General features: G+C 38.5%; 1 protein-coding gene across 1 annotated transcript in view; it reads right to left on the bottom strand.

Moving 5' to 3' along the window:
- The window catches only part of ZSWIM6 (zinc finger SWIM-type containing 6), a 198,730-nt gene that overhangs the window by 65,101 nt on the left and 113,172 nt on the right, over positions 1 to 20,457 (bottom strand). Inside the window, exon 2 of the mRNA XM_082382194.1 lies at positions 10,918 to 11,274. Coding sequence (XP_082238320.1) covers positions 10,918 to 11,274 — 357 coding nt within the window. The remainder of the gene's footprint in view (positions 1 to 10,917; positions 11,275 to 20,457) is intronic.

The raw sequence follows: 20,457 nt of genomic DNA, 5'->3' as shown, positions 1-20,457 counted from the left end.
TATATGGCCAAGTTGTATTCCAATGCATTTATATACCACTTCTTCTTTAACTATTTGTCAGTTGATGAACACTTGGGTTGCTTCCACATCTTGACTATTCTAGATAAATAGTGCTGCTATGAACATTGGGGTGCAAGTATCTTTTAGAATTAGTGTTTTCATTTTTACTGCATATATATTCAGGAGTGGATCATATGTTAGTTCTTTTTTTTTTTTTTAATATTTATTTATTTAGGCTGTGCTGGGTCTTAGCTCCAGCATGAAGGATCTTTTTTAGTTGCAGCATGCGGACTCTTAGTTGTGGCATGCATGTGGGATCTAGTTCCCTGACCAGGGATCGAACCCGGGCCCCCTGCATCGGGAGTGTGAAGTCTTAGCCACTGGACCATCAGGGAAGTCCCGTTATTTCTATTTTTAGTTTTTGTTTTTTTGAGGAACCTCCATACTGTTTTCCACAGTGGTTGCAACAATTTACATTCCCACCATCAGTGTATGAGGGTTCCCTTTTCTCCACATCCTCTCCAACATTTGTTATTTGTAGACTTTTTGATGATTGTCACTCTGACAGGTGTGAGGTGATAGCTCATTGTTGTTTTAATTTGCATTTCTCTAATAATTAGTGATGTTGACCATCTTTTCATGTGTCTATTAGCCATCTGTATGTCTTCTTTGAAAAAATGTCTCTTCAGGTCTTTGCCCATTTTTTGAGTGGGTTTTTTTTTTTTTAAGATTTGATGAAAGTTCATAATAATGCAATTGACAAGGAAATTTAGTTATTTCTGAGATATACATTTTAAAGTAATAACTAGAATTATGACTTATAACATTATACCAGAACATATAAGATTTTATTTTATTTTTATTTTTTTTGATTCTGAGTTGCATGAGCTGTTTGTATATTTTAGATATTAATCCCTTGTCGGTCATATCATTTGCAAATATTTTCTCCCATTCCATAGGCTGTCTTATCGTTTTGTCAATGGTTTCCTTTGCTGTGCAAAAGCTTCGAAGTTTAATTAGGTCCTACTTGTTTATTTTTGCTTTTATTTCTTTTGCCTTAGGAGACAGATCCAAAAAAATATTGCCATGATTTATGTCAAGGAGTGTTCTGCCTATATTCTCTTCTAGAAGTTTTATGGTTCCAAGGTCTTACATTTAAGTCTTTAATCCATTTTGAATTTATTTTTGTTTATGGTGGGAGGAAATGTTCTAATCTCTGTTTCACATGTGGCTGTCCAGCTTTCCCAGAACCACATGTTGAAGAGACTGTCTTCTCTCCATTGTATATTCTTGCCCCCTTTGCTGTAGGTTAATTGACCATAGGTGTGTGAATTTATTTCTGGGCTCTCTATTCTGTTCTACTGATCTATGTGTCTGGTTTCTGTACCAGTACCACGCTGTTTTGATTACTGTAGCTTTGTAGTATAGTTTGAAGTGCGGGAGGGTGATAGCTCCAGCTTTGTTCTTTTCTCTCAAGATTGATTTGGCCATTCTGGGTCTTTTGTGGTTCCATATGAATTTTAGGATTTTTTTGTCCTAGTTTTGTGGAAAATGTCATGGGTATTTTGATAGGGATTGCATCAAATCTGTAGATTGCCTTGGGTAGCATAGCCATTTTAACAATATTAATTCTTCCAATTCAAGAGCACGAGATATCTTTCCATTTCTTTGTATCATCTTCAATTTTCTTCATCAGTGTTTTACTGTTTTCAGAGTATAGGTCTTTCACCTACTTGGTTAAGTTTATTCCTAGGTATTTTACTCTTTTTGATGCAATTTTTAACAGGACTTTTTTTTACATTCTTTTTCTGATATTTCATTGTTAGTGTATAGAAATGCAACAGATTTCTGTATATTAACCTTGCATCCTGCAACTTTACTGAATTCATTTACCAGTTTTTGGGTGGAGACTTTAGGGCTTTCTCTGCAAATAATGACAGTTTTACTTCTTCCCTTTCAATTTGGATGCCTTTTATTTGTTTTTCTTGTCTGATTGCTGTGGCGAGGTCTTCCAATACTATGTTAAATAGAAGTGGTGAGAGTGGGCATCCTTGTCTTGTTCCTGAACTTGGAAGAAAGGCTTTCAGCTTTTCACCACTGAGTATGATTTTAGCTATGGGTTTCTCATAAATGGCCTTTATTACATAATAAAGGACACTGTTACTTTTTGTTTAACAAACTGTGAGTGCCCATTACATCTTTTTTTGTTTGTTTTTTAATTTTTATTTATTTACTTATTTTTGGAGTACAGCTCCTTCCACAATGTTGTGTTGGCTTCTACTGCACAGCACAAGGAATCAGTCATACATATACATATATCCCCTCCCTTTTGGATTACCCTACCATTTAGGATACCACAGTGCATTAAGTAGAGTTCCCTCTGCTACACGGTATGTTCCCACCAGTTGTCTATTTTATACATAGTACCAATACTGTGTATCTGTCAATCCCAATCTCCCAATTCCTCCCACCCTCCCCTTTTCCCCCTTGGTATCCATACAACATTTGTTCTCTATGTCTGTGTCTCTATTTCTGCTTGGCAAATAAGGTCATCTATACCATTTTTAAAAATTCCACATATATGCATTAATATATGATATTTGTTTTTCTCTTTCTGACTTACTTCACTCTGTGTGACACTTGCTAGATCCATCCACGTCTCTACAAATGACCCAATTTCATTCCTTTTTATGGCTGAGTAATATTCCTTTGTATATATGTACCACATCTTCTTTATCTATTCATCTGCTGATGGACATTTAGGTTGCTTCCATGTCCCGGCTATTGTAAATAGTGCTGCTACGAATACCGGGGTGCACGGGTCTTCCTGTATTATGGTTTTCTCTGGGTATATGTGCAGTAGTGGGATTGCTGGGTCATATGGTAGTTCCATTTTTAGTTTTTGAAGGAACCTCCATACTGTTTTCCATAGTGCCTGTATCACTTTACATTCCCATCAACAGTGTAAGAGGGTTCCCTTTTCTCCACACCCTCTCCAGCGTTTATTGTTTGTAGATTTTTTGATGATGGCCATTCTGACCAGTGTGAGGTGATGCCTCATTGTAGTTTTGATTTGCATTTCTCTAATAATTAGTGATGTTGAGCATCTTTTCATGTGCCTCTTGGCCATCTGTATGTCTTTTTAATTTTTTTTTTTTAATAGCTACTTTATTTATTTATTTATTTTTTTTTTTTTGGCTGTGTTGGGTCTTCGGTTCGTGCGAGGGCTTTCTCCAGTTACGGCAAGTGGGGGCCACTCTTCATCGCGGTGCGGGGACCGCTCTTCATCGCGGTGCGCGGGCCTTTCACTATCGCGGCCCCTCCCGTTGCGGGGCACAGGCTCCAGACGCGCAGGCTCAGTAGTTGTGGCTCACGGGCCCAGCTGCTCCGTGGCATGTGGGATCTTCCCAGACCAGGGCTCGAACCTGTGTCCCCTGCATTAGCAGGCAGACTCCCAACCACTGCGCCACCAGGGAAGCCCCCATCTGTATGTCTTCTTTGGAGAAATGTCTACTTATAGGTCTTCTGCCCATTTTTGGATTGGGTTGTTTGCTTTTTTGATATTGAGCTGCATGAGCTGCTTGTAAATTCTGGAGCTTAATCCTTTGTCTGTTGCTTCGTTTGCAAATACTTTCTCCCATTCTGAGGGTTGTCTTTTCGTCTTGTCTATGGTTTCCTTTGCTGTGCAAAAGCTTTTAAGTTTCATTAGGTCCTATTTGTTTATTTTTGTTTTTATTTCCATTACTCTAGGAGGTGGGTCAAAAAAGATCTTGCTGTGATTTGTGTCGAAGAGTGTTCTGCCTATGTTTTCATCTAAGAGTTTTACAGTGTCTGGCCTTACATTTAGGTCTTTAATCCATTTTCAGTTTATTTTTGTGTATGGTGTTAGGAAGTGTTCTAATTTCATTCTTCTACATGTAGCTGTCCAGTTTTTCCAGCACCACTTATTGAAGAGGCTGTCATTTCTCCACTGTGTATTTTTGCCTCCTTTGTCATAGACTAGGTGACCACAGGCACGTGGATTTATCTCTGGGCTTTCTATCCTGTTCCATTGATCTATATTTCTGTTTTTGTGCCAGTACTATACTGCCTTGATTACTGTAGCTTTGTAGTATAGTCTGAAGTCCGGGAGCCTGATTCCTCCAGCTCCATTTTTCTTTCTCAAGATTGCTTTGGCTATTCAGGGTCTTTTGTTTCCATACAAATTGTAAAAACTTTTTGTTCTAGTTCTGTGAAAAATGCCGTTGGTAATTTGATAGGTATTGCTTTGAATCTATAGATTGTTTGGATAGAACAGTCATTTTCAAAATATTGATTCTTCTGGGGCTTCCCCAGTGGTGCAGTGGTTGAGAGTCTGCCTGTCGGTGCAGGGGACACGGGTTTGATCCCTGGTCCGGGGGGGGGTCCCACGTGCCGCGGGGCGGCTGGGCCCATGCGCCACAACTACTGAGCCTGCACTCTAGAGCTTGCAAGCCACAACTGCTGTGCCCGCGCACCACAACTACTGAGGCTGCATGCCACGACTGCTGGGGCCCGCGTGCCTAGAGCCCGTGCTCCGCAGCAGGAGGAGCCACGGTGGTGGGAGGCCCGCGCACCACAACCAGAGAAAGCCCACGTGCAGCAAAAAAGACCCGGCGCAGCCAAAAATGAATAAATTAAATAATTTAAAAATATATATATATTGATTCTTCCAATCCAAGAACATGGTATATCTCTCCATCTGTTTGTGTTGTCTTTGTTTCATCAGTATCTTACAGTTTTCTGCGTACAGGTCTTTTGCCCCCTTAGTTAAGGTTTATTCCTTGGTATTTTATTCTTTTTGTTGCGATGGTAAATGGGATTGTTTCCTTAATTTCTTTCTCTGATCTTTCGTTGTTAGTACATAGGAATGCAAGAGATTTCTGTGTATTAATTTTGTATCATGCAACTTTACTAAATTAATTGATTAGCTCTAGTAGTTTTCTGGTGGCATCTTTAGGACTTTTCTATGTATAGTATCATGTCATCTGCAAACAGTGAGTTTTACTTCTTCATTTCCAATTTGAATTCCTTTTATTTCATTTTCTTCTCTGATTGCTATGGCTAGGACTTCCAAAACTACGTTGGATAATACTGGCAAGAGTGGACACCCTTGTCTTGTTCCTGATCTTAGAGGAAATGCTTTTGAGTTTTTCCATCATTGAGAATGATGTTTGCTGTGAGTTTGTCATATATGGCCTTTATTATGTTGAGGTAGGTTCCCTCTATGCCCACTTTCTGGAGAGTTTTTATCATAAATGGGTGTTGAATTTTGTCAAAAGCTTTTTCTGCATCTATTGAGATGATCATATGGTTTTTATTCTTCAATTTGTTAATATGGTGTATCACATTGATTGATTTGCGTATATTGAAGAATCCTTGCATCCCTTGGATAAATCCCACTTGATCATAGTGGATGATCCTTTTAATGTGTTGTTGGATTCTGTTTGCTAGTATTTTGTTGAGGATTTTTGCATCTATGCTCATCAGTGATATTGGCCTGTAGTTTTCCCTTTTGTGACATCTTTGGTTTTGGTATCAGGGTGATGGTGGCCTCGTAGAATGAGTTTGGGAGTGTTCCTTCCTCTGCAATTTTTTGGAAGAGTTTGAGAAGGACAGGTGTTAGCTCTTCTCTAAATGTTTGATAGACTTCACCTGTGAAGCCATCTGGTCCTGGACTTTTTTTTTTGGGCTGCGTTGGGTCTTCGTTGCTGCGCGAGGGCCTTCTTCTAGTTGCGGCGAGCGGGGGCTACTCTTTGTTGCGGTGCGCAGGCTTCTCATTGCGGTGGCTTCTCTTGTTGTGGACATGGGCTCTAGGCACGTGGGCTTCAGTAGTTGTGGCACACAGGCTCAGTAGTTGTGGCTCACAGGCTCTAGAGCGCAGGCTCAGTAGTTGTGGCGCACGGGCTTAGTTGCTCCACGCCATGTGGGATCTTCCCAGACCAGGTCTCAAACCCGTGTCCTCTGTACTGGCAGGCGGATTCTTAACCACTGCGCCCCCAGGGAAGTCCCAGTGTGCCCATTACTTCTTAAATACTGTCCTTAGGGAGGCTGGCAAAATACACAGGTCATAGTTTCAGCCCTGATGGAGCTTACAATCAAGTAAACATAAGCTATACAACAGACATGGGATGGCCGAATAGATTTGCTTGTTTGGTAATATCTGGAAGAGACTGAATAGACTGATATATATGATGGCTGGGACACAGAAGCATTCGAAGGCTAAATTAAGCAGGACAGGCAGGCATGAATGGAATTTATAGTGCTAGTTATATAAGAACCATCCTCAAACAAATTGAAATGTCTGATGAAAGAACAACACTCAAATGCACACTTGGGTAGAACTACAAGAGGTACATCTTTGGAGTATGGATCCTAGGTGCCTCCTGTGTCTCTGTAAAAAATACAGTCACCAAAGAGTCACAGAATCGGGAGTGGAAAACATCTTAGATGTCACGTGTCCACCCTCACCTGACATGAATACAACTGACCCTTAAACAACTGGGTTTGAATTGCATGGGTCCACTTAGAGGGACTTTTTTTTTTCAAGAGTAAATACTACAGTACTGCATAATCCCCAGTTGAATCCGCAGATGTGGAACTGCAGATACAGAAGAACTGTGGGCATGAGGAACCACAGGTACAGAGGACCGCAGGTACCCAGGACTGACTGACTATAAGTTACATGTGGATTTTCAACTGTGCAGACGGTTGATGCCCCTAACCCCCAAGTTGCTCCAGGGTCAACTTTACATCCCTTCTACATCTGGCTAACTGAGATGGTATCTCTGGACACATGGCACTGAAGTGAGGGATGAATCTAGCCTACTTTTGGGATTGACTCAAGCTTTGGGAGTAAAAGGGCCATGGAAATGACATCCTTTCCCTCTGTTCCAAGCAGAGACCAATGCCACAGTTTCCACTCAATCTGTCCCTTTTTGTTGTAGTTTGCCCAGTACAGGCCCTCCCATAGGGAGGTCACTAAAAGAAAGAGCAAAAGGAAAAAAAGTAGAAGAGGAGGAAATATGTGCCAGAGTCAGAGCACAGCAAGCTGACCTACAACTCTATTATCATCCATACCCCAATTGGTTTCTTCCCTCTTCTTTTTAACTATGACTACTTATGGGTACCCCAACATAATATAAACTCTCTCTTTTCTTTAATATTTTACACATGTATATATTATATGACTAAAATTTTTCCAACGCTGCTAGTGAAGATTATGAGCATTTTAAATATGAGAAAAAAAATGAGTCTCACCCAGGGTCACATAGGTAATACACAGAAGAGACAATGCTGTACTCTAGGCCTCCAGCTTTCAAATTCAATGTTCTGTCCCTACACCACAATTTACTAATTTATAATGCACTCCTTTAATAAGAAGCATAAAAGACCAAAAAAGGCTGAGTTGAATTAATCAAGAGAGTGGGTTAATACTTAGAAATCAGTAAATTTCTAAATAAATACTTAGCAAAGACAATAGCTTTTTCTTAACAATATGGAAGCTAGAAAGTTTCATTTTAATATAAAACGAAGACAAACAATTTTGCTTATCAATGCAAAACTACAACTGGCAATCTCCTTGGAGGGCCATTAACATTAACTATCTTACACCCACTTTTTAGCATACAGTGATTGATTTAATCTAATCACAATTATGCAGGAAATTTTATGAAAACAAAATGAAATGTAAAAAACTGACAAGGACTGAACTATTATGATGACTACGTCTATATTCCGACTACTTTCACTCAATCTGTGACCCTGGATAAGTCACTAACCCATTCTCCTTGGTTTCTTAGTCTAGAAACTATTACAATTATAAATTTGCAATATGTAGCTTACAAGGAAATTTTGAGAAACAATATGCCTGAAATAGACTCGAAAAAGCTTTTAATTCCTCAGCATAAAATTCTTTTAAAAATAAAATATTTCAAAATAGTAAGTAAAGCAACTAATAGAATTTTAAGAAGCATTAGGACAAGTTCACAAGGAAAAGGAAAAACCTACTGTTATCAACATAGTTTGTATTTACTGAAAAATTATATTATGACTTTCTCTTATAAAGGATTTAGATAAGCTAAACCTCATTCTGTTTAAGATACCTATTAAGATAATCTAATCTAAATCCTATCCTAACCCTATTTATCTAGCAAGGTAAAAGTGATGCTTTTCCTTAGAGAAAAATGAACTCTTCCCAATATTCATGTTCAAGATATTTTTCTCAAAGAAAAAATACACCCTCGAAACCATACAAGGAAATACTGCTTTAAAAATGAGTTAGAAAATGCTTAATGTACAGATGTTTGGAGGCAGGTGGGACCATGTAGTCAAATAACTGCAAAACATTTTAAATCCCACCCCCTACTAAGTCATCAATCTAACAGTTAAAATAAGACCCTCCAGGGAGCAGATTTCCCATTTCAACACTTAAGGTCATGGCCTGCTTTCTACCTCTCTTCTTTTTTTGCCACTTGTCACACTAGAATGGAAGGCAGGAAGGCAGCTTGTGTAATTGGCCCATTTCCAGGCTAGGAGCAAATCTTTTGATAAATTAAGTGGAGAGAAAGCTGGCAGGATAAACTTCTCAAGTTCACTGCTTTCGTGAAGCTGTTCTCATACAAAAGTTATTTGAAAATCACAATGAGTCTAAAGCTAACCTGCATTCTGCCCTTGATATTTCCTTAGATATCTTTTTCTTCTAATTTTAGAAAGTCTGAGAGAAATATAATGTCATGTGAACACTTTCTCACATCCTCACATCCAACTTTAGTTTAGATTGTTTCATTAGTCCCACTATTTTGCCACAGAAATGCATTTTAAAAGCTTTTAGATAAGAAACTTTGGGGGCTGCTACCCTTCAAAACAAGGAAGACAAATGAAGAACAAACGCCTTACTGTTGATGTGGACCTCTGGTTAAACTAAAACTCAGAGGACAAAATGACCGAATGGAATATATGAATTTTAAAAAAAGGAAAAAGAGAGAGTGCATAGAAGTTTGAAGAAATGGTATATGCTATTCTTCTGCCTTCAATGAGCGATTTAATAGGAAGCCACAAATACACTCCTGAGAATCTCTGCGATGACTGTTAGCTGGCCTGAATTTTCACAAGGTAACACGATTGAGACAGATGATATGACAGAGCAGAAGCCTACTTAAAAAGTCCTTGAATACATGTGCTTTTGGTGGGTCCAGGGTACTTCTGTGGCAGAGTTGTTTACAATCCTGTTACTCAACACTGGCAGACTCTACCAAGTAAAATGCTTTACACACCTTATAAAAGCTACTTTAATAAAGCTGAGACTGACATGGAGAGCACTAGAAGAAATACGGCTATGTGGATTCTCCCCTGACATAAAAGACATATTAAAAGTATCATAAGATACCAGGAGACTTGTAAAACAACGTTCACAGCAGCTCTATTCAAAACAAGGTTCATCAACAGTGGAAGAGACAAACTGTGGTGTCCTCATACATAGAATACTCTATAGAGTATGTGCTGTCCAATAAGGTAGCCACTAACCATGTGGCTACTGAACACTTGCAATGTGGCTAGAGTTTGATGTGAGATATGCTGTGAGTGTAAAACAGACACCAGATTTTCAAGGACTTAATATGGAAAAGAAGTGAAATATATCAATATTTTTGTTGAATTGATATTCATGAATGTTGGGATGATATGAATATGTTGAATTGATTTTTAGATATATTGAGATAAATAAAACATTATTAACATTAATTTTACTTGCTTCTTTTTAAGTGAAGCTAATAAGATATTTTAACTTATACATGTGGTTCACACTGTACTTCTATTGGTATTTCTAGTGCTGCTTTAGAGCAATGAAAATGAATGAACTAAAGGTACATGAAACAATATGAGTAAATCATATAAACATGATTTTGAATGAAAGAAGTCAGATACATAACGCTTAAAATCAGATAAGACTAAACCAGTGTTTAGTGATGTTAACGTTAAAACACAAAGCACCAAAGAAGTGATTACCATAAAAAATCAGGCAAGGGTTACCATGGGAAACAGAAAGGAGCCTGTGACTGACTGGAAGGGGACATGTGGAACCCTCCAAAGTGCCGAGAGCCATCTATTTCTTGGCCTGGATGTTGGTTCACTTTGTTAATCTACACATACATATTTTATGTACTTTTCTGTGCTATATCTCACAATTTTAAAAGTTTTTAAGAAATGATCTCAAACTGCTTTCCTTAAACATTTATATTTGCTACATCAAGTAAGGACTTTGAAGAAAACCTAAAAGGATAGCGGTGAGTGACTGACTGGTCCCATATTTCAACTATATGTTGACAGTTGATACATGTGTTTACAAATAAGTGAGGTAACAAGTTCAGTGTATAAAAGACTTAAAAGAAACCCTTTTTGAGATTTCTTACACACAATAATAGTCATATCCTAAACACTCTCTATATAAATTCTCATCTTTTTCTAAGAATAAGTTACTTTCTTAATATGAGGCGTCATATCAGAAACTTACTGCCTTGGAAAATAAATTTTTTAAGAAAATGAAAAATATTCTGAATATGCGCAAGTCAGTTTACTGACAACATCTGACAAAGGTGAATTTGTGTTTACTATAACTGATATCTAATATTTGATGAAATTTTACAAAACATAAACATATAAGAGCCAAGCTTTAACAAATGAGAGATTTTTCTGTGCAGAAAAGACTTGGTATCTAGTAGAAGGTACAAAACACTTCAAAAGAAATGTTTTAGGATGCAAAACTAAATTTAAACCTTCAGCTACCTAAGAGCAATGTTGATGATCTAATTCATATTTAATTCATTTTCAGGCAAAAGAATTAAATTTATAAATGAAAAATAATCCAGAGACGCAATCTATAGGATGAGTATCTATACTCACCATGAACTTGGTTGATTTCTGAATTCTGGGAAAGAATTTCATCTGCCAATTTTTGAGCAGTTGGCAAAACTTCTGTGTGGTGCACTGTGATCAAATACTGTACAAACTTTTGTAGTTGGTCTCTATTCATTTGAAAGAGAGTCTCTGAAATGGGAAGATGCAATTTGACCTGATCTGGCTTGCGGATGCGGTATAAAGACAGTGCCACAACATGGGCACAATAAAATATGTCCTTGTTTCCACAGCTGCAGGTCACTGAGGTAATCTTGCAACGATCAAAGCTGATGGCCACGTTGCAAACAGTTTCTGGCTCCGATTGTATTGCAGGTTCTGTCACTGTGCCACTCAAGTGGAAACCTATGTGAAAGAAGGGGAGGAGAGAGTTCAGTTTCTGCATTCAGATGCTACAAAATATTTTAATTTTTTGAAATGCGTAGTGCTTGACAGCTGCAAGAAAAAAATATGACAGCTTTTATTTTCAAGTAAAAACATTCAGGCCACTCCAACCTCCCTCTCCCTGCACCTTACAAGTAAAAAATAAATGCTATTTAACAGACATGCTGAAGTAGTTCATTACACAGCCATATGAAAACACTTACTGCAGTATACCACCATCACACCTATATATATGTATATTAATACACCACATCATACTTATACCTAGATCACAGCTTACCTAGAGTAAGCCATCATTACTCTGTTCTAAATCTGTGTGTGGTATATACCTGACCAAGAGCCCCTAGATCTGTAGTTTTCTCCCCCACCATTCCACCCTTTTTTAAACAACTTTTTAAAATAGAGTAGGCCAGCTCAGCTTTCTTCTCAACAAACTCCTCCCTTCCTTCCACCTTTATTCCAGGCAGCCCCAATACTGCAACGTCTCTGAGCAGTACGTGCTGGGGGAACTGCAAAGCCCACCAAATCGCACGCATACCATAGCTGAAGTAGCACACAATGACTATTTTCTTTCCTATCATACAGAGAAAAGCTGGTACAGAGGTAGGCTGTTAAACATGCTCACATGCACACATGGGTGCACAAAATCACCAAGTGGCAAGGGGCCTTAGAGGCCTTGTAGCCTCAACTTAGAACCACACAGGAACCCTCCACAACCTCCCTGACCAATGGCACTTGGCCGCTGCTTTGAAGGATCCAGAAATGAGACACTCAACCTGCACAGGCAGCAACGGCTCCTTGGATAGCTCTAGCCACAGCTCACCGCCAGTGAAAACTGCCTCTCGCTGCCGCTGCCACCAGTCAGTCAGTCTTGTCCAGTTTGGCCAGGGCATACATCCCCCTCACTCCTTTTCCCTATATATGGAGAAGCTTATCCTGAATTTTTTTTGGCACACCATTCAGTTCCATCTACCCTCTCTGAAAGCCACATGCAGAGGCCAGTGATAAACATTAAGGGGAAACCTCCAGGCCACAGACTTACCTCAGGATTAAGTACCTGACAGAAACCTGAATGTTAGAAATGTAATGAAGCCTCTGACTCAGCCTTCCACTTTCTATGCTACTTGAATAAAATTTATCTAGCAGGCCACTATTTCTCCAGGTTCCCCTTCATTCACAAAGAGAAGGATCTTTTCACCACGTGGGAACTCTGGAAAGATGCTGCACACGGAGCTGCAGAGATGTGACATGAGAAGGACAGACAGATGATTCCTAGAGTTCACATGTGGGGCATCTGAACCCTACTTACTATCTCTTTCAAGAGAGGGGTTCCTTTAGGCCAGGGCGTTGGGAGAAACATTATTCAACTTACAAGAAATCTTTCAGAGTAATGTAACTTAATCTTGATAATTCATATTCAGCAACACAGTGGAAAGAGAAAAGTGTTGTCATATTTTTTTACCAGATTATCAATTTAAGAAGTGCATTTCCAAAAATCAAGTCACTATTATTGCTTCACAATGAGGAATTTTGATAACCGTAATACGGTAACCACTGGTTTTCTTCCACAGAGATTATCCCTATTTTCAAATGGATATTCCAGTCTCCTCCTCTATCTCTTTTGGTCAAGAAGTTTTTTTGGAAAACCACAATTAAAGAAAGGATACATAGCAAATGTAATCATATTTTTAAAAAATTTTAATGTATTTTCCAATGAGAAAAAAAAATCACATAAAAAGTAAACACCCAGGAAAATTTCAGAAATGAAGAATAATAAGAGCAGTCTTGTCTTCTTATATACCAGTGCACTAAAAGCTTACAATAATTAAAAGTCTATGGGACAGGCACAGATTAAGACAAGAAAAAGATCAATGGATCATAAATAAGTCCAGAAAGTTTCCAAGTATATTCTGTATACTTAGTGCAAAGGTTCTCTGTTTTCTACCTGTCACATATATATGTGTACAAAAGAAGCTAGTTGTCACTATAGGAAGATAGTTATCATAAACTAACCATTTATAAAATCAATCTCTCCCAGCTTAACAATATTTTATTTCTCCTTATCCACCAAGCCAACATCTTTGTCTCTCCACAAAAGTGATACTGAAGAACTCCCATCACAGGCAAAGCCAAGACAACTGAGAATCCGAAAGAGTTAGACTAGTTAGTATTTAAATAGTCTGCAAGGCTATAGTGTAAGAGGTGCTTCAAAAGAGATTGATTTAATTATCAAAGAAGAGGCTCTTCTTAAATAGACATTTCTCTAAAGAAGACATACAGATGGCCAAGAGGCACATAAAAAGATGCTCAACATAACTAATTATTAAAGAAATGCAAATCAAAACTACAATGAGGTTATCACCTCACAAATCACCTCAAAATGGCCAGCATCAAAAACTCTATGAACAATAAATGCTGAAGAGGGTGCGGAGAAAAGGGAACCCTCTTGCACTGTTGGTGGGAATGTAAATTGATACAACCACTATGGAGAACAATATGGAGGTTCCTTAAAAAAACTAAAAATAGAACTACCATATGACCCAGCAATCCCACTCCTGGGCATACACCCTGAGAAAACCATAATTCAAAAAGACACATGTACCCCAATGTTCACTGCAGCACTACAATAGCCAGGACATGGAAGAAACCTGAATGTCCATCAACAGAGTAATGGACAAAGAAGATGTGGTACATATATACAATGGAATATTACTCAGCCATAAAAAGGAACGAAATTGGGTCATTTGTAGAGACCTGGATGGGCCTAGAGAGTGTCATACAGAGTGAAGTAAGTCAGAAAGAGAAAAACAAATGTTGTATATTAATGCATATATGTGGAATCTAGAAAAATGGTACAGATGGTCTTATTTGCAAAGCAGAAACAGAGACACAGACATGGAGAACAAAGGTATGGATACCAAGGGGGAAGGGGGCGGTGGGATTAATTGGGAGATGGGGATTGACATATATACACTATTGATACTACGTATAAAATAGATAGCTAACGAGAACCTACTGTATAGCACAGGGGAACTCTACTCAGTGCTCTGCAGTGACCTAAATGGGGAGGAAATCCAAAAAAGAGGGGATATATGTATACGTATAGCTGATTCACTTTGCTGTACAGCAGAAACTAACACAGCATTGTAAAGCAGTTATGCTCTAATAAAAATTTTTTAAAAAAAGAGAGACCCTTAGCAAAACCAACGAAGCCCTCAAATAGTTTTGCAAAACGGTTTTCTTCATTCATGTGACTTGTACAAGTCAGAAGTAAAGTATAGTGAATCCTGATATCGTACAATTATGCTGGGGGAAAACCCCACCTACTATCCAATTATATTATGTTGAATATTTACCACTCTCATAAAATTTTTTAAAAAGCAAACTATAAAATATTGTGACTTCCAAAACAAATTAACTCAAGAGATGTGTGAGGGCACAAATAAACACATTCATGTCTTATAAAAGTACACTTCATTAATGTAATATCATCAAGATTAAGGCATTTCATGAATGTTCATTTTCCAAGTAATTCTAGATTATCTTTCAAGTACCCAAACTCCTTTCAAAATGCCAACTATTTTTGTTGGAAATATTTCTAAATGTAAGTTCTACCTTGCCACCCTAATCAGCTGACCATTCAGGGTATTACCAAGTGAATGGGACAGCATTCCGTGTAAGAGACAACTGCAGGTGGCAGTATTTTTTAAGCGGGCTCTTGTTTTTTCTCTACTATCAGCTATCACAATGACTCCCCTCCTATACTGCTATCCTTTTTCATAGAAAATTCTTTGCCCTCAGGTCAGCTGCACCTCTAATTTGACTAGATTTGTGGCAACTATTTAATGCTCAGAGGTCTATTTGCGGTTTTTCCCTCCTTACTTTTAGGTTGGGATGGCTGATGTTGCTAGAGGTAAGAGGCTTTACTTTAGATACAAGAAAATTACATACACACAGAGGGGACAGCAGGTACACTAGTTTTTAAGACAATGCAATACTGAGTCAACATGTAGGAGGTTCCATCACGCCTCTCTTCAGGGTTGTGTGGTTGTGTATTTTGGCCTCTCCAATTTGAGGAAACTTTGAAATTCCACCAACTCACTCTCTCCGGGTCCTTAATCATACCATAGCACCCACAGGAGAAGCAAGGAGACTATTCCTCCCTCAAAGATAACTAGAGATGTCACTATAGACATTCTTCCCCCACTCCTTCCTCCGCACCCCTCAATGGTCTTATCCTTTAGGTACTGCGTGACTTGAAACAAAAAGTAATGTTCTTGAGAATGGATTTTGCCTTTCTGGAGTTCTGACAATCCCGGATGACCAGCGGCTTTGGGATTGTAAATGCAAAAATCTCCTTCTAGGACAGTCAGCTGTTCTATATGACAGAACTGAGGACACAGAAAGGGGTAATCCTGCGCTCTGTGGTAAACCATGGATAATTAACTGTTTTATTTTCAAAGAACTAAAACTGAAGAAACTACATGAATCTTTTTTTAATAAACATATTTGACTTTACAAAATATAATCTGTCAAAGATAGTTAATTCCATAAGAGCAAACCTCACAGGGCAGTCCAATCGTTTTGTCGTCATACCACCACAGCACCCAATATAATGTTAGTATTCACATTCTCAATCTGCAGGAACTAAAGAAAAACAAAGCAGAAACCAAGGCTCAGTGTTGTATAGGCCTTGGTGACAGACTTTGATTCGGATCAGGTTCTGTCCATTTAAATGCTGTGTGATCTGGGCATATTGTTTAACCTTTCTGATACTTGCTGTATTTTGTGCAAAATGTGGCTAGAAATACCTCCTAGGATTGTTTTGGGGATTAAACTGAAATAACATATGTAAAGCACCTGGCACGTAGTAAAAGTGCTCATTAAATTTTATTTCCCTTTCCTTCCCTTCCCAGCTGGAGAAATAGGGGGGAGGGGTGCTGGAAACATTCCCTTTATCCATAACACTTTTTTTTCCTCTATGGCTACTGGAATCTTGGGGGGAAGGAGTAATCTCATTCTTGAAGTAGCTTGGAAAATAAATGCGAAAGAGTGTTACTTTCATACAGAGAGAACTAGAAAATGTTAGGGGAGAGATTTTTTTTTTTTTTTTAATTTACTTATGGCTGTTTTGGGTCTTCGTTTCTGTGCGAGGGCTTTCTCTAGTTGCGGCAAGTGGGGGCCACTCTTCATCGCGGTGCGTGGGCCTCTATCGCGGCCTCTCTTGTTGCGGAGCACAGGCTCCAGACGCGCAGGCTCAGTAATTGTGGCTCACGGGCCCAGTTGCTCCGTGGCATGTGGGATCTTCCCAGACCAGGGCTCGAACCCATGTCCCCTGCACTGGCAGGCAGATTCTCAACCACTGTGCCACCAGGGAAGCCCGGGGAGAGATTTTTTTAAGTAACCATAGATACTTCAAAAATATTATAATGCAATGATTCTCAAAGCATGGTCCAGGGATACCCATAGCTCCCCGAGAGGCTTTCAAAACTTTTTCATTTTTGCACTTGGACCTTACGGTAGGTCAGTAGTTTATAAGACTTAGCAGGGAAACACTGAAGGGGCAAATTTCTCACATATGAACTACACAATTGAATCGTCTACATTAATTTCACATTAATGAGAATTAAGGTTTCTAGAAAGTAAATATTAAATTCTTCACTGATATTCTAAAAACAAGCTTTCCTTGAAAGCTGATTTTCCATATGTAAGGTTAGATTTTAGTTGCATTTTAAAGGTGACAAGGAGACCCATGATATCAGACTGGAGACACAACTGTTTTAAAATACACAAAGAATTTCTAAAGCTTGGCCACTTTGTGCATATATGTATATGTACTCAGTTAACTGAAAAATGCTAACAAACTGAAAACATTAGAAATTGTCTAAGCTAAAATAAACTGGTAGACATGAAATAAATACACACTAAAAATTACTGCTTTCAGGGCACATTCTTTTCAGAAAAATATGCACCCCGTGCATGAGGTGCTCAAGTAACATATTTTTTGTTGAAAAAGAATTTAACAGAAGCACTGGTGTAGTACTTACACAAATACATCTTTCACCCTTTTCCTAAATAAAAAGAACCCCCGGGGGAAATTAAAGGCAGAAACCAAAGCAATGCAATGTTATGGCTGAAAGGATGGCAAGGGTTGTAAGAGGTTTCTTTTAAGTTTTTAAAGCTAAGTCTAAAAATGCAGAAGTGTTAACCACTCTCATAACAAAGTATTCATTGGTTTGCTAAACCCAGTGCATTGGCTAAATGTATAGTAACTAATACCTGATTATGTGTCCCTGGTAAAATATATGAGTTAATCATTGCCCCACAAAACCCAACTTTTACCTTTCCTAACTCTGAGAACTGCACACAATCCAACATGCCATGCTGCAATTATCAATTTTAAAAACAAAAAGTTTTAATTCAAATCAAGCATAATTTCCAGATCAGCAGTACAGACACATTAAGGGACCAAGACAGAGGCAATAAATTCAACTCAAAACCAACTTGTCTAAAATAATGATATTCTTTCTTCAACTACGTAATTTTCTCAAAGGGATATCCTAAATTAAAGAGACTGCATCCTGTGAGCTGGCTAATTAAATCCTCTAGCCCTAATTTCTAACACTAAGCTTAAACAGCTTATGGAAAGACATTAGGAGATTTTGGCGGCAATCACTAATGAAGTGGTTTCCGTCTTTCAGAAAAATTATTTTTTAAAGGAAGAGCTTTGTTTTGAAGTCCACCTTTAAAATGCCTATTTGGACTAGAATTGCTCCTACACTTCATTAATATTTGAGAGAAAGACAATGGCAAATTAATGCAAAGACCAGACTGTAAACCACAGCACACCACATAAACAACATAAAAATTTACGGAGCATGCACTGGATGGGTCCAATCAAGAGTTCCCAGAGGCACTCCGTTCAGTATTGGTTTTGTTTCCTCGTTAATGTAGATCCTCACAACACTTCATACAAGGACCCATATGATCAGAATAACTGTGTTAGATATGAATGGCATTACATAGTTATTTAATATTATTCCTGAAAAAAAAAAGACACTTATCCACTAATTCAGCCATCTGTAATGAGCACCTAGAAGAAGGTGCGTTTAAGGAGACTGTGTTGGATTTAAAAAAAAAAAAAAAAAGAAAAAGAAAATCACATAACTCTGTGTCATCCCCAATCTTGAAGTACATAAGCCCCTCCCCCCCATTACTGTCAAGTAATTTTCCAAAATGTATTTCTGTATTTTAACGTGCATACTTGAGGGAAACAACCATTGCCCAGCCCCAGATTCTGGGTGGGCAGCCGGGGGAGGAGGGGTGATAAACAAATTAGGTAGAATTTGAGTTATGAGTTATGTGCACAACTATAAAGCCACAAAGTGCTTAGGAATTTAAATTATCTGCCCCAATTTTTAAATTCCACTTTCTCTAATGCCAACCTTCTCTAATACAAGCAAAGCAGCTCCAGACTTCCACCTTTCCTGAAGACCAGATCAGCCAGGCTTCCTTGCCCCATCGGTATAGCCCCCAATGCCGCCCCTACAATTCAGTGCTCCCTCCTCATCCCCTCCCTCACTTGGCCTCTCACCTGGATGCCCAACCTCTAAAGTGCAGATTAAGTTTATTAGAGCCCTTTGGTGTTCAACTCCGAGCACCTCTACACACCTGTGTCTTACTTCCCCTAAGGGGGAAGGGGACAGAAGATCCTTTTACTTGTTTATTTCCTGTTGTTGCTTACAGCAAAACAACCTTTAGAAATGCTTGGCTATTTGCTTTAGGAGCTGCGGTGAAGGACAAACTCTGGAAACTAAGTCTGTTTACCAGAGCCAAGAGGTAAGGAGAAAAGTGTGCTCAGACCCCAGAAGGGAGAATGCAGGCCTCGGTAGCCAAACTCCTCCACCCACACCCTGGAACTCCGGCTTGACCCCTCAACTTTAAATTAAAGCCTCTTTCTAAGCGTTCACGTCTCGCTTATACCGAGTTAAGCTCGAAGCAGAGGGCTATGACATCATCTGAGACAGCAGAGTTCTGTGGCACCCTTGTCACAGAGGACTATCCTGGAGGAAACACTCAAGAAGCATTTGTTAGGTGAAAGAACGCACAAACCCTCTTACTCTCTTGGTAGGTAGAACATATAGTTCGGTGCGTCTCAAACTGGAATGTGCATCAGGATTCCTGGGCCCCACCCCGTCATCCCAGGTGACGCTGTGGCTGGTGGTCCAGGGTCGCCGACCTAAAATGATTAGAATTCAGCCTAAACTAGGCTTTTCTAGTAAAAATACATTTAAGTAAATACAGTAAACATAATAGTAAGGAATATGTAATTTGTCATATAAAAAATGTATACACTTTCTTGCTTATCATGGAACCTAAATGCTCCCAATTCCAAGAAGTCAGGTATGAGACATTAAACTGGTCTGAGCGTTAAGAAAGAAAAATAAATGAAAAAAATCTTTATTAACAAAAATGTATTACTATCATAATTGTTAATAATTATAGCTATACCATCCTATTTGAAGTGAAACCTTCATTAAAAATCTAAATTAAAATATAAAAATTTTAAAATGATCAGAGTATTTACTTTTACAAAAAGATTGTTTTACAATGTCCCATGGGATTCCTCATAATTGAAGGCTCTTTGTGTATTCAAAACAATCCAATTAATGGAAAAAAATTACTGGCAACTATTTTAGTAACACATTTTTTGCCTAAGGCAAAATGTACCCTATATGAGAAAGTCAGAGGCAACAGAATATGCAGGATAACACAAAGTGAGGCAGAATTTTAGAAAGAATTAGAACCTTCTAAAATAAGATCTGTTTTGTTAAATAACCTTAAGCAAGTAACAGCCTCAATTTTCTCATCTAAAAAAGGATTAATAATACCCATCTTGTAGCACTACTGTAAGAACTGACAAGGTATATAAACCACCACAAGGATTCCTTCTACGGAATGCCTGCTATCATCATTATTGTAATAGAAATGTCACATGCTCTTGGAAGCACAGCATTTCCAACACATGCACTAAAACCCTAGTCCGTTAGCGTGAGTGCACATGCTGCTTGAAATGTCAAGCTCCCAGGAGCATGCCAGCATTTCTATTACAATAATGGACAAGGGTTTGCTGTTGTTGCGGTA

Source organism: Balaenoptera borealis, assembly GCF_965194805.1.
Source record: "Balaenoptera borealis genome assembly, chromosome: 2".
In the NCBI taxonomy this organism is placed as follows: domain Eukaryota; kingdom Metazoa; phylum Chordata; class Mammalia; order Artiodactyla; family Balaenopteridae; genus Balaenoptera; species Balaenoptera borealis.
This window is presented reverse-complemented; position numbering and strand designations above follow the sequence as displayed.